This window comes from Mauremys reevesii, linkage group 7 (assembly GCF_016161935.1).
Source record: "Mauremys reevesii isolate NIE-2019 linkage group 7, ASM1616193v1, whole genome shotgun sequence".
NCBI classification, from domain to species: domain Eukaryota; kingdom Metazoa; phylum Chordata; order Testudines; family Geoemydidae; genus Mauremys; species Mauremys reevesii.
The window spans coordinates 80,843,967-80,859,499 of NC_052629.1; the positions used below are offsets into that span (position 1 = coordinate 80,843,967).

Here is a 15,533-nt window from a genome sequence, read left to right on the forward strand (position 1 = left end):
CTTCTTGCCGGCTACTCCGACAGTGGGGAAGGAGGGCGGGTCTGGAATGGATATGAGCAACACATCTCGAAGAACAACAGTTACAACGGTGAGTAACTGTCTTTTCTTCTTCGAGTGATTGCTCTTATGCATTCCAGTTAGGTGATTCCCAAGCCTTATGTAGGCGGTGGGGTCAGAGAGAGACGTGGCAGAATGTAAGACTGCTGAGCCGAAGGCTGCATCGTCTCTGGATTGTTGTACCAATGCGTAGTGTGAAGCAAAGGTGTGAACCGAGGACCAGGTAGCCGCCCGACAGATTTCATGGATGGGAACATGGGCCAGGAAGGCGGCAGAAGAGGCCTGTGCTCTTGTAGAGTGCACAGTAAGATGGCTAGTCTGAACATGAGAAAGCTCGTAGCATGTCTTGATGCAGGATGTTACCCAAGACGAGACCCTCTGAGAAGAGACCGGCATGCCTCTCATGCGTTCTGCTACAGCTACAAAGAGCTGGGGCGAACGCCGAAAGAGTTTCGTCCGCTCTATGTAAAATGCGAGACCCCTACGGACATCCAAAGTATGAAGCTGTTGTTCCCAGTGCGATGAGTGCGGTTTCGGACTATGGATGCTGAGCGATCCGCTGTTGTGACCTGCACAGGATGCGCCATGTTTGTCTTCCTCCCACAGGATAGAAGCGACTTTGTCTGTACAAAGTGCAAGCTGATCTCCATATTGGAAGAGAAGATTCAAGATCTGGAGAAACGAATATCAACCCTGTGTTCCATAAAAGAAAATGAGGATTTCCTGGATAGACGTCAGGATCAGCTTCAGCGGGCACAATGCTCTGAAGATTCAGAGCAGGCTACACAGCGGGGACAGAAGGCCAGCGAGGATAATTGGTGGCATGTGACTTTCAGAAGAGGAAAGAGTACCAGAAACGTCCATGTACCAGAAACACAGATGCAGGTGAGCAACCGTTTTCATGTTCTCTCCGCAGGTACTAGTGCAGAGAGTGGAGTGGATGATACATCTGAGGGAACAGAGCAGAAGGAGACTCCACTGATTGGAAGGCATGAGATGCACCGTCCTAGGGATGGGGGTTCCACGACCACCACTCCCAAGAGGAGGAGGAGGAGGGTGGTGGTGGTCGGGGACTATCTCCTCAGGGGGACTGAGTCATCTATCTGCCACCCTGACCGGGAAAACCGAGAGGTGTGCTGCTTGCCAGGGGCTAGGATTCATGATGTGATGGAGAGACTGCCGAAACTCATCAAGCCCTCGGATCGCTACCCCTTCCTGCTTCTCCACATGGGCACCAATGATACTGCCAAGAATGACCTTGAGCGGATCACTGCAGACTACGTGGCTCTGGGAAGAAGGATAAAGGAGTTTGAGGCGCAAGTGATGTTCTCGTCTATCCTCCCTGTGGCAGGAAAAGGCCAGGGTAGAGACCGTCGAATCGTGGAAGTCAACGAATGGCTACGCAGATGGTGTCGGAGAGAAGGGTTTGGATTCCTTGACCATGGGATGGTCTTCCAAGAAGAAGGAGTGCTAGGCAGAGATGGGCTCCACCTCACGAAGAGAGGGAAGAGCATCTTTGCAAGCAGGCTGGCTAACCTAGTGAGGAGGGCTTTAAACTAGGTTCACCGGGGGAAGGAGACCAAAGCCCCGAGGTAAGTGGGGAAGTGGGATATCAGGAGAAAGCACAAGTAGGTGAGTGCAAGAGGGGAGGGCTCCTGCCCCATACTGGGACACCAGGACGATCAGTGAGTTATCTTACGTGCCTATACACAAATGCAAGAAGCCTGGGGAACAAGCAGGGAGAACTAGAAGTCCTGGCACAGTCAAGGAATTATGATGTAATTGGAATAACAGCGACTATAACTCACATGATTGGAGTACTGTCATGGATGGATATAAACTGTTCAGGAAGGATAGGCAGGGCAGAAAAGGTGGGGGAGTTGCGTTGTATGTAAGAGAGCAGTATGACTGCTCAGAGCTCCAGTATGAAACTGCAGAAAAACCTGAGAGTCTCTGGATTAAATTTAGAAGTATGAACAACAAGGATAATGTCGTGGTGGGAGTCTGCTACAGACCACCAGACCAGGGGGATGAGGTGGACGAGGCTTTCTTCCAGCAACTAACAGAAGTTGCTAGATCACAGGCCCTGGTTCTCATGGGTGACTTTAATCACCCCAATATCTGCTGGGAGAGCAATACAGCAGTGCACAGACAATCCAGGAAGTTTCTGGAAAGTGTAGGGGACAATTTCCTGGTGCAAGTGCTGGAGGAACCAACTAGGGGAAAAGCTCTTCTTGACCTGCTGCTCACAAACAGGGAAGAAATAGTAGAGGAAGCAATAGTGGATGGGAACCTGGGAGGCAGTGACCATGAGATGGTCGAGTTCAGGATCCTGATACAAGGAAGAAAGGAGAGCAGTAGAACAGAGACCCTGGACTTCAGAAAAGCAGACTTCGACTCCCTCAGGGAAGTGATGGGCAAGGTCCCCTGGGAGAATAACATGACGGGGAAAGGAGTTGAGGAAAGCTGGCTGTATTTTAAAGAATCCTTATTGAGGTTGCAGGAACAAACCATCCCGATGCGTAGGAAGAAAAGTAAATATGGCAGGCGACCAGCTTGGCTTAACAGTGAAATCCTTGCTCATCTTAAACACAAAAAAAACAGCTTACAAGAAGTGGAAGATTGGACAAATAACCAGGGAGGAGTATAAAAGTATTGCTCAGGCATGCAGGAGTGGAATTAGGAAGGCCAAATCACACTTGGAGTTGCAGCTAGCCGGAGATGTTAGGAGTAACAAGAAGGGGTTCTTCAGTATGTTAGCAACAAGAAGAAAGTCAAGGAAAGTGTGGGCCCCTTGCTGAATGAGGGAGGAAACCTAGTGACAGAGGATGTGGAGAAAGCTAGTGTACTCAATGCTTTTTTTGCCTCTGTCTTCACAGACAAGGTCAGCTCCCAGACAGCTGCACTCTGCAGCACGGTATGGGGGTGGAGAAAGAAGTAGTTCGGGACTATTTAGAAAAGCTGGACGAGCACAAGTCCATGGGGCCGGATGCACTGCATCCGAGGGTGCTAAAGGAGTTGGCCGATGAGATTGCAGAGCCATTGGCCATTATCTTTGAAAAATCAAGGCGATCGGGGGAGGTCCCGGATGACTGGAAAAAAGCTAATGTAGTGCCCATCTTTAAAAAAGGGAAGAAGGAAGATCCAGGGAACTACAGGCCAGTCAGTCTCACCTCAGTCCCTGGAAAAATCATGGAACAGGTCCTCAAGGAATCAATTCTGAACCACTTAAAGGAGGGGAAAGTGATCAGGAACAGTCAGCATGGATTCACCAAGGGCAAGTCATGCCTGACTAACCTAATTGCCTTCTATGATGAGATAACCAGCTCTGTGGATGAGGGGAAAGCAGTGGATGTGCTATTTCTGGACTTTAGCAAAGCCTTTGATACAGTCTCCCACAGTATTCTTGCCAGCAAGTTAAAGAAGTATGGGTTGGATGAATGGACGGTAAGGTGGATAGAAAACTGGCTAGATGGTCGGGCTCAACGGGTAGTGATCAATGGTTCCATGTCTAGCTGGCAGCCGGTATCAAGTGGAGTGCCCCAAGGGTCGGTGCTAGGGCCGGTTTTATTCAATATCTTCATTAACGATCTGGAGGATGGTGTGGACTGCACCCTTAGCAAGTTTGCAGACGACACTAAACTGGGAGGAGTGGTTGATACGCTGGAGGGTAGGGATAGGATACAGAGGGACCTAGACACATTAGAGGATTGGGCCAAAAGAAATATGATGAGGTTCAACAAGGACAAGTGCAGAATCCTGCACTTAGGACGGAAGAATCCCATGCACTGATACAGACTAGGGACCGAATGGCTGGGCAGCAGTTCTGCAGAAAAGGACCTAGGGGTTACGGTGGACGAAAAGCTGAATACGAGTCAACAGTGTGCCCTTGTTGCCAAGAAGGCTAATGGCATTTTGGGTTGTATAAGTAGGGGCATTTCCAGCAGATCGAGGGACGTGATCATTCCCCTCTATTCAGCACTGGTGAGGCCTCATTTGGAGTACTGTGTCCAGTTTTGGGCCCCACACTACAAGAAGGATGTGGATAAATTGAAGAGAGTCCAGCGGAGGGCAACAAAAATGATTAGGGGGCTGGAGCACATGACTTATGAGGAGAGGCTGAGGGAACTGAGATTGTTTAGCCTGCAGAAGAGAAGAATGAGGGGGGATTTGATAGCTGCTTTCAACTACCTGAAAGGGGGTTCCAAAGAGGATGGATTTAGACTGTTCTCAGTGGTAGAAGATGACAGAACAAGGAGTAATGGTCTCAAGTTGCAGAGGGGGAGGTTTAGGCTGGACATCAGGAAAAACTTTTTCACTAGTAGGGTGGTGAAGAACTGGAATGGGTTACCTAGGAAGGTGGTGGAATCTCCTTCCTTAGAGGTTTTTAAGGTCAGGCTTGACAAAGCCCTGGCTGGGATGATTTAGTTGGGTTTGGTCCCGCTTTGAGCAGGGGGTTGGACTAGATGACCTCCTGAGGTCCCTTCCAACTCTGAGATTCTATGATTCTATGATTCGGGAAGAAAACAGGGAGGAAGATGTCCTGGTATACGTGAAAAGCGGACACCGCCTTAGGGAGGAAGGAGGGGTGTGGACGCAGGTGCACCTTGTCTTTGTGGAAGATCGTATAAGGAGGGTCAGCTGTCAGGGCGCGAAGTTCTGAGACTCGCCTCGCCGAAGTGATAGCGACGAGGAAGGCCGTCTTCCAGGAAAGATATAAAAGGGAACATGTGGCCATAGGCTCGAAAGGGGGCCCCATAAGTTTGGCTAAGACCAGGTTTAAGTCCCAGGTAGGGGCTGGGCACCGGACCTATGGGTACAACCATTCTAGTCCCTTAAGGAACCTGGAAACCATCGGGTTAGAAAAAATAGAACGGCCACCTTCGCTTGGTCGGAAGGCCGAGATAGCTGCCAGGTGTACACAGCGGTAGGGGGATTGGTTCCGTCACTGATAGGTTGAACAGCAGGGTGTACCAATGCTGCCTCGGCCATGCTGGAGCAATGAGAATGAGGTTGGCCCTGTCCCTCCGGAGCTTGAGCAGTACTCTGTGAATGAGGGGAAAGGGCGGAAAGGCATAAAACAGGTGTCTCGTCCACGGGAGGAGAAAAGCGTCTGAGAGAGAGCCCGGGGAGCGTCCCTGGTAGGAGCAGAACACGTGGCATTTCCTGTTCTCTCTGGAGGCAAAGAGATTTACTCGGGGAAAGCCCCACCTCCGGAAAACTGTATGGATGACATCGGGACGGATCGACCATTTGTGAGACAGGAATGACCTGCTGAGGCGATCTGCCAGGGTGTTCTGTACTCCTGGGAGAAAGGACACTACTAAATGAATAGAGTGGGCTATGCAAAAGTCCCACAGGTGGATGACTTCTTGGCAAAGTAGGGAGGAGCGCGCCCTGCCCTGCTTGTTTATATAGAACATTGTCGTCGTGTTGTCCGTGAACACGGATACACAGTGGCCTTGTAGATGGACTCGAAACGCCTTGCACGCCAGGCGGACTGCTCTCAGCTCCCTCACGTTGATATGTAAGGCCAGCTCGTGGGGTGACCAGAGGCCTTGGGTGTGTAGGTTCCCGAGGTGGGCACCCCAACCCAGAGATGACACGTCTGTGGTCAGAGCCACTGAGGGTTGGGGAGGGTGGAACGGTACCCCTGCGCAAACTACCGCGGGGTCCAACCACCAAGTGAGGGAGTCGAGGATTGTCCCAGGGATCGTGACCACCGAGTCTATATTGTCCCTGTGTGGGCGATATAGTGAAGCGAGCCATGTCTGAAAACGCCGAAGCCGGAGTTTCGCGTACAGGGTCACAAAGGTGCATGACGCCATGTGACCTAGGAGGCCGAGGCAGGTACGCACGGACGTTGTCGGGAAGGATTGGAGACTTCGAATGATCGAAGACATTGTCTGGAAACGTGGCAGAGGGAGACAGGCCCTGGCCAGATTGGAGTCCAGAACTGCTCCAATAAATTCTATACGCTGCTTTGGAGTTAGAGTAGACTTTTTGACGTTGACCAAAAGGCCTAGCCTCTGGAAGAGGTCTGTGACCACATGCAGGTGTTGGGATACCTGCAGCTGGGAAGTCCCTCGAATGAGCCAATCGTCAAGGTACAGGTAAACGTGTATTCGACGACGGCGGAGGGCGGCAGCGACTACGGCCATGCATTTGGTGAAGACTCTCGGGGCCATAGAGAGGCCGAAGGGGAGCACCGTGAACTGGTAGTGCTGGTGGTTGACGACAAATCGAAGATAGCGGTGGTGTGGCGGGTAAATGGCAATATGGAAGTACGCGTCCTTCATATCGAGGGCGGCATACCAGTCTCCCGGATCCAGGGATGGGATAATGGTCCCCAGGGTTACCATGCGGAACTTGAGTTTTACCATAAATCTGTTGAGTTCTCGCAGGTCTAGGATTGGTCGAAGACCTCCCTTTGCCTTGGGGATTAAGAAGTAACGGGAATAAAACCCCCTGCCCCTCATGCCCTCTGGCACCTCCTCTATGGCACCTAGACTCAGGAGTGTATGGACCTCTTGCAAGAGGAATTGCTCATGAGAGGGGTCCCTGAAGAGGGACGGGTAGGGAGGGTGAGAAACAAATTGGAGGCAATATCCCGCTTCCACCGTGCGGAGGACCCAGCTCTCGGAAGTTATCTGGGACCAGGCAGGGAGGAAATGGGAGAGGCGGTTGGAAAAGGATGAAGGATCTGGTAGGGAAACTGGTGGGTCATCCTTGGGCATCCCATCAAAAGTTTTGTTTTGACCTTGAGGATGGTTTCGGGGGCAGTTGAGTTTGGTTTCCCTGGTTGCCAGATTGTCTCCGCCGGTTCACCCTGCCACGACGTCTGGTGTCTTGTCGCAGCCTGGGTTGATTATAGTGGCGGTACGGCTGGGGCCTGAAGGACCTACGTTGGGTTACCGGAGTGTGCATGCCCAACAAGCGCATTGTAATGCGGTTGTCCTTGAGGCTTTGCAGTCTTGGGTCGGTTTTCTCTGAAAAGAGACCCTGACCGTCAAAGGGTAGATCCTGAATCGTCTGCTGAAATTCAGGTGGGAGAGTCAAAGCTTGGAGCCAGGATATGCGCCTCATCGTTATCCCAGAGGCAAGAGTTCTGGCCGCCGAGTCTGCTGAATCCAGGGAGGCCTGGAGGGCGGTTCTGGCTACTTTTTTACCCTCTTCCAAAAGGGCCGTAAATTCTGCACGGGAGTCTTGTGGCAGGAGTTCAGTGAACTTGCCTACAGACACCCATGTATTAAAGTTGTAACGGCTTAAGAGGGCCTGCTGGTTGGCCACCCTAAGCTGAAGGCCGCCAGCCGAGTAGATCTTACGGCCTAGAAGGTCCATGCACCTCGCCTCCTTAGCCTTAGGAGCTGGCGCCTGCTGGCCATGCCGTTCCCGTTCATTGACAGATTGTACTACCAGTGAGCAGGGAGGAGGGTGGGTATATAGATATTCATAGCCCTTTGACGGGACCATGTATTTTCTTTCCACTCCCCGAGCCATCGGTGGAATGGAGGCTGGGGACTGCCAGATGGTATCAGCATTGTTTTGAATAGTACGGATGAAGGGGAGGGCCACTTGAAGGGGGGCATCCGCCGTCAATATGTCCACCACTGGGTCCTCTACTTCTACCACCTCCTCGACCGGTAGGTTCATGTTTTGAGCTACCCTCCGTAACAAGTCCTGATGAGCCCGAAGGTCAATAGGAGAAGGACCCGAGGAGGATGTTCCTGCTACCACCTCATCAGGCGAGGAGGAGGAGGAGAGGCATGGTACCAAGGGGTCCTGTGGTGGGTCGGTGAGTGGCGGAGCTCCTTGTGCGTCAGGAGGAACTTCGGGTTCCGCAGAAACAATTGGCGCCTCGTCCATGCCCGTGGGAGGAGGCCGGCTGACCGTGGCTTCGAGGGCTCTATGGTCAAAGGGACCTGATCGCTGAGCCGCGAATGGGGCACCTTGCGCCTCGTGGTACGCCCACGGAGTCCAGAAAGCCCATTGAGGAGGGCCTTGCTCTTGGCCTTGTGGCTCGGACTGCTGGTAGGAAGCACTGCTGGCGTGGGACGAGATGGATGGGTGCCTCGAAGGCCATGGCGGTGCCGAGAGGCCCTGGGACGGTGCCGCCGATTCAGCCGTTCGGTCCCGGGGTGGTACCGAAGAACGGTACCGGTCCTGTCGGTGCCGGGACTGAGATCGGGACCATCTACTGCGCCGGGGCCGGGAGGTCGACCGGGATCTCGAGTCTCTGTGGTGAGAACGGCTGCGGGACGTACGGTACCAAGAACGGTACCGAGAGCCGGACCAGTGCCGATAGTGTCTGTCCGGGGACCGGGATCTTGAGCGTCTCCGCGAGTACGACCGGTACCGCGATGGAGAGCGGTACCGGGACTGCAAGCGGTGCTGGGATCAGGACCGGCGTGAGCGGGAACGTCTCCGAGATCGGGATCTGGAGTGACGCCTCTCTTGGTGGTCAGGGGAAGGGGGCCTCATAATGGCCGGCTTGCCAACTGACTTGACGACCCGCACCGGCGGTGCCGGGGGTTGAAGCTGTGTCGACTCTGTTAGCGCAATTAGCTCTCGTGCCGTCGAGAAAGTCTCGGGAGTTGAAGGGAAAGCTAGCTCAACCGCAGCGTGAACCGGGGAGCTGTGTGGTACCGCACTCAACGGCCCTTGCGGTGCCGGAATTGACGGTGCCGCGCTAGGAGGAACTTGGAGCTGCAGTGCCAGAGTTGATGGTGCCGGCGCAGGTACCGGGGTCCGGCCTGCGGGCCTGGGCGCATGATCCTTTTTAGAGGATGTGGCTGGTACCGGGTCTCGGTACCGGAATGAGCTGGTGCCGAAGGTGCACTCCTCACCGATGCAGACTGCTGGGCGGTCGGTGCCGGCGCCGCAGGGCTAAGTGCCGATTCCATTAGGAGCTGCTTTAAGCGAAAGTCCCGCTCCTTCTTTGTTCTTGGCTTGAACGATTTACAAATTCGACACTTATCAGGAAGGTGAGACTCTCCTAACCACTTCAGGCAAGATTCATGAGGGTCTCCCACCAGCATCGGCTTCTGGCAGGCCGAGCACGGCTTAAACCCCGGTGCTTTGGGCATGAGCCCGCACCGGGTCAGGGGGAAAAGGGGCTAGTCCCCCAATCCCCCGGTGGACTACACACACTAACTACAACTAAACTAGTAAAAGCTAACTATAACTACACTAAAGTTGAACTATATACACAATAAGCTAGAAATAAGAGCGAGAAGCTAGGGCTGTGGAGGACAGCGATGCTGCACTCCACTGTTCCAACGACCGTCACGGGCGGTAAGAAGGAACTGAGGGGCAGATGGGTCGGCAGGGGTATATATCTGGCGCTATAGCGGCGCCACTCCAGGGGGCGCCCGCAGGGGCGGCTCTACAAATTTGGCCGCCCCAAGCAATCATGCCCGGGAGGCGCCCCCGAGCCGCGGGAGCAGCGGACCTGCCACGGCCATGACTGCGGAGGGTCCGCTGGTCGCGCGGCTCAGCTGGACCTCCCGCAGCTGCGGACGGTTCGCTGGTCCGGCGGCTCCGGTTGAGCTGCCGCAGTCATGCCTGCGGGAGGTCCAGCCGAGCCGCGGGACCAGCGAACCGTCCGCAGTCATGCCTGCGGCAGCTCCGGTCGTCCCGGGGCTCCGGTGGACCTCCCGCAGGCATGACTGCGGCAGGTCCACCGGCCCAATCTGCCGCCCCCCCAGGAAAGGGCCGCCCCAGGCGGGTGCTTGCCCCGCTGGGCTCTAGAGCCGCCCCTGGGCGCCCGGCCGACCCACCGAGTGTTGCTAGGGTAAAAATCTTCCGACGAGCGTGCACGCGGCGTGCACACACATAACTGGCATGCATATGAGCAATCACTCGAAGAAGAACAAGAATGTTACCAAGAAAGTTAATTTTAAAAGAAAATCAGCTCAACAAGCCTCCTCTTAATTTATTTAAGACATTTTTATTTCTGACGAGAGACAATGATCTAACTCAGAATTTATTTTGCTAGGGCTCTCTCTGTTTTCGAGCACCAATTAGGTAAGTTTTGAAAAAGCTGATGCTATGCTATAGGAAAAATTTACATTTACGAACTGTGTTGAATAATCCTTCAGAGTCATTTATGGAAAAGTTCTTAAAGGTAGTCCTTGAAGTTCATGTGTTTGTTATTAAACAGAGCTACTCACATACAGATACCATAAGAATCCTTAAAATATTGAATGATCAATCTATAAAAATCACCATCAGTTTTTGGCAATGGAAATTTTAGACATCAGAAGAGTTGAGAGCATCCACAATTTCAGATGTAGTCAATAGCAGCCGCAGATGCTCACTACCTCTAAAAGTCACGCCCAGAATAATTTGCTAATATTATTCCACAGGTTCCCAAGATGCCACACATACAACAATCATTTCTTAGATGGAGTTAATGGTGTGCAACACAACACTTGTTTCTACATATGGTGGAATAAAAAACAGTGTTCTCACTGTACCTACCACATACAACTGTTTCCAGAGGATAGCCCATTCCTGGAGCGTTGCTGTGACTTCAGTCACAACAGAATCTTCAAGTGGAACTACTGTTTCATACTGCCTGTAAAAGAGAGAAAAATATTGTTTACAAAGGCTCTCATGAAAAGGTAGAAACAACAAAAATGACCTGAAATCCATGTGAGCAATATATAGCGAAAAGGACAATTATTACAACATGCTCTCCAAAAACTGACCAATTAGACTGCCTTTCCAGGGGGCTCTAAATTGAGCTCTGAAGCCATAGGAATGTTTACGCTGTTTTCTTTTTATACCAAATTTTACTTTGTGACACAAAGACATTATTATTTATATTACAAACAATTAAATAAAAATAGGTACTTTGCATTTCTAATTTCTATAGATTTAGTCTATAAAATGTTAAATATTTCTAAGAATTTTTGAACACTATTTTAGCACTAGCCCTCTGCTATGCTGACCACCGTTACATATCATCTTCAGGAAGCAGCTCAACTGCCACTCCATTATCTCCCACAGGAACCTGAAAGGAGAGGAAGTATTTTCTAATTATATGAGGGCACTATTTAATTATAATTGTAGTAAAGTTCAGTATTAGAGTCTTCTTGATTATGATGCACTAATATCCCTTATGACCCATCCTATGTCCATCCCACAGCCAAAGTAACCAGGTTGTGCCTGGGGAGTTCCACAGGATTGAGTTTTCTCCTCAAGACTATGCTGATCCTCTCCCCTATGTTCAGCACTCTGGCCAACAAATCCATTACTCTATGGATCCACTAGTTCTGTACCTTCCTCTGCCCGGAGAGCATTTAATGCAGTGGGTTACATTGTCTCTGTGTGGGTTTCCTGTCCACCAACTAAGCAGAAGTATCACACTAGTTCCACTGTGTTCAGGGTCTTCCACACCCATAGAGCAAGAAGCAGGATTCCTTCACACCCTCTGAACACATGGTATGGTAATAATATAATGTGATGTAGTGTAATAATCTGCTTTTTATATTATCAGAGCCAGGGGCGGCTCTAGGTATTTTGCCGCCCCAAGCACGGCAGGCAGGCTGCCTTCCGCGGCTTGCCTGCGGGAGGTCCCTGGTCCTGCAGATTCGACAGCACGCCTGCGGGAGGTCCGCCAAAGCCACGGGACCAGTGGACCCTCCGCAGGCAGGCCGCCGAAGGCAATCTGCCTGATGCCCTCACAGCGACCGGCAGAGCGCCCAGGTGGCTTGCCGCCCCAGGCACGCGCTTGGCGTGCTGGTGCCTGGAGCCACCAGTTCCTTTACTTAGCCTTTTAAGTGGAACAAATACAAATGCTAGGTATTGTACAACAACTGGCAAGAACTATAAAAGTAAAGTGTATCTAAAGCTTCTACTACTCCAGCAATTAAGAAACAAAAACAAAAATCTGTGACAGGCATCAGTGTTTCTGAAATATCAAGTGCTAGATTGTGGAATTTATTCACAGATCTGAGTAGAGGAGTGATGTAGGAGCTACACTGACTCTAAAGAATCTCCAGAAGAAACTGCTTCACGAGGCACAATCCCAGAACTTCAAAGAACACTAGAGGCATGCAACCACTGCCCTTCCTCTTGGATGGTACAGTTTTCTCTCCGCTCTCTGCACCTAGCCAGCTCTGTGAACTTTTGCAGCGGGTAGGGCTATGGTTTCACCTACTCCCCACCACATTTCAGCTACTTGTCTCCCCCACACCCATGCAGGATGTGAAAGACAGAGAAAGAAAGCAAAGTCATTTTTCCCCTTACCTTCCCCTTGTGTACTTATGCTAGCTCCAAATAAATAACAGAAATTGAAGATTTATCTAAATAAAAAGACTGAATCTTTTTACATGTAAAACCAAATTCTCAAAACAAACTTTCATTTGGTTTTCCCATCATCTTTGCAACATTTAATTTTAATCCATGTAGCCAAGAGTTTTATAATTGTGCCTCACTACAAACTAAAGCTAATGTTAGAAAATGGTTACAAAATTGAGTGAATATGTGTTTCTCTAAATACCCAGGGACTAGAAAACTAGCACACACAATGGCCCTTACAGCATTCCTAGCTTTCCCCAAACTCCCATTTAAATCAATGATTTAAATCAATTCATATTCGCTTACTGATTTGGGATATTAAACAGGGTATTTTCCCTTGTTCTATCATCTCTTTTACCCCATCCTATCCAGGAACAGAAATTATAAACTGCAGATTTAGGCACCAATGGGCTAAAGGAGGCCGATGTACCTTACAGTGGTGGTTGGTGCACACAGCAATCAACAAATGTCAGCAAAGACTGATACAATTGTTAATGCCAGATGAAGGTGAGAGATGACCAGGTAGTCTCCTCACAAATTTCTGAGGCAGATGCTTATGCTCAACGAGCCAAGAAGTTGTCACACCTCTTGTTACCTGGGGTTCTTTCAACCCAAAGCTCTTGGTAACTTTACTCTGTACGAGGAGGTGTCAGGAAATAAATCAGGGGAGACATGGCCGTCCGACCGATAGATGGCTGGCACAAACAGGACAACACAAGAGTGCTTTCACTTAAAGTTAAACTTTACTTAGTCTCAAGCACTTACACACGTCTGCAACAAGTTAGTAAAACACCCCCAACCCTTGATAATTACCAAAGCTGAGTGTGGCTTTTGAATGATACAGCGACAGCCTGTCTGCTGCTGGGGAACATAAGATGTATCCAGAGGGAGAGGCCAGTCCCGAAATGAGTCCCACCTGTCTCAAGCTTTTTCCCCTTATTTATACATTAGTAATTAAAGAAACTTTGTTAAGTAAGCGGTTTCAAGCAAGAGGTTCCTTCTGATTATTGATTAACCAGGTGTGGGTTTTTCCAGAACTTGCGGCCTTGAGACCTCAATAGACATTCCTGGGGCATAGCCTACTCTTTGAAAATGCATGTATCAGCAAATTTAACCCAATTCTTATCAGGAAGGACACGGGGTCAAGCCGCCCTTTCGGTGGCACCCTAAACCCACTCCCCTCCTGCCTTGGTCAAGCAGAGACTTGCTTTTAACAGCTTGCTGACTAGGCTGTCTTTAACAATAAGCCATAGTGGTTTCAGGCACTTTACTGGTTCGCCAAAGTCTCCCTGTACACTCTTATGGCATTTCAAATTTTGGATGTGGCCATTTGGCCTAGTCATTACAGTGGAGTGGAAGTTTTCCTACAGTTGAAGTGGAGAGTGGCTTACTGTTTAAAAGATGACTATATTAAGTACTCTAAAATCCACATGCTGGTTCGGTTTGTCTTGCAGTTTGCCATAAATCATAGGGGGTGCAAGGAGCACAGGGTTAGTGGTACAATTATGAGGTCATTTGAGAGAGGGGTTTTCAAGATACAGCTCCACCTACAAAAAATGTGTTTATAAAACATGGTTCTTATGTTTTTTAATACACACCTGGAGCTAAAATGATGGCTCTGTTCCCCTGAAATTGGTATCATCCCTTCAAATTTATTTTAGCGATTGATCAGCAACCATTGCCCCTTTGAGGAAGTAATAGTGAAAAGATACTGAGGACAGTATTTGTTACTCCAACATGGAGTAAACAGACTAACTAAGAGACTGAAACGTACACGATGACATACTGTGGCCATTGAAACTGAGCTACAATGAAGTACTATAAGTTTGAGCTCTACCCTTGGCAGCATTTGTGGAATGTGTGTTTTACTTGTTCATTGCTCTTTCTCTGCATTCTGCAGGGGTTGCTTTTGGATACATTGATCTGAGATCGAAAGTTTTGGTTTAAGAGCAATATTTTTAAATGCTCAAAAATCAACATGCACACCTGATTTTTAAATTATTTATTTTATTTATTTATTTTTACTTTAGAAGTATTGTCAAGGAAAATAGCTGAGATTAAATACAGGGGAGATGAAAGACTAGTAAACAAGGTAATACAGTCATGACATGTTTACAGCTAAGATTTTGTCACGGATATTTTTAGTAAAAGTCATGGACAGGTCATGGGCAATAATGAAAAATTCACGGAAGCCTGTGACCTGTCTCTGACTTTTACTAAAAATATCCATGACAAAATGAGGCACCTTGGCAGCTGTGGGCAGGCTGGGAGCTCCAGGGTCCCCCTCCACTGGAAGCTCCAAGCTGCAGAGGTCCCACCTGCCTCCGGGGGTACCCTCTGCCACTCGTGGCAGCGGGGGTATCCCACAGCTCCCTGCCTTTGCAGGTGGCAGAGAACCCTGCAGATCCCAGCCAGTGCTGGCTGAAGTCATGGCGGTCTTTGGAAGTCACAAAATCCATGACTTCCGTGACCTCCATGACTAAATTGCAGCCTGATTCCTGTTCAACAATTTCCTATGTGACTGAGTATCAGAGGTATAGCCGTGTTAGTCTGGATCTGTAAAAGCAGCAAAGAGTCTTGTGGCACCTTATAGACTAACAGACGTTTTGGAGCATGAGCTTTCGTGGATGAATACATCCGACGAAGTGGGTATTCACCCACAAAAGCTCATGCTCCAAAAGGTCTGTTAGTCTATAAGGTGCCACAAGACTCTTTGCTGCTTCTATGTGACTGAGTGAGATCAAAGCAAAGCAAGTCACTGGGTCAACTGGTCAAGGGGTTAAATGATACATAGCCCTTCTAACATGAACTGCTCATAACATTTTCAGATTCTCATAACTTTTTGGTGCAGAGTTGGAAAAAAGAGGGAGAATTTCGGGGTGTGTTGGTGCACGGCACTGTAAATCCATACCTCCTCCAGCTGCCCCACTACCGCAGAACAGGGGCTGAAAGCAGCCCTGGAGACGGCTGTGGCTGGGATAAGCAGTGAGAGCAGCTGAGGAAGTAGCTCACCACAAGTGTGGTCAGCTCAATCAGGGCCCAGCTGGCCCTGATAAGAGGGCTGGGAGCCAGGAGCTGAAGGAGTCTCACTCCAGCCCTGGAGTGGGAAGGGCTAGCTGCCTGAGAGCAAGGTACCTGAAGCAATGCAGTGCTGGGGAAAAGGACAAGGG

General features: G+C 50.0%; 1 protein-coding gene across 12 annotated transcripts in view; it reads right to left on the bottom strand.

Moving 5' to 3' along the window:
• Window positions 1-15,533, bottom strand: part of DOCK3 (dedicator of cytokinesis 3) — a 625,234-nt gene that overhangs the window by 451,231 nt on the left and 158,470 nt on the right. For all 12 annotated transcript variants that reach the window (XM_039547580.1, XM_039547582.1, XM_039547590.1 and 9 more), the window contains exon 5: window positions 10,540-10,636. In XM_039547580.1, the coding sequence (XP_039403514.1) occupies window positions 10,540-10,636 (97 nt within the window). The remainder of the gene's footprint in view (window positions 1-10,539; window positions 10,637-15,533) is intronic.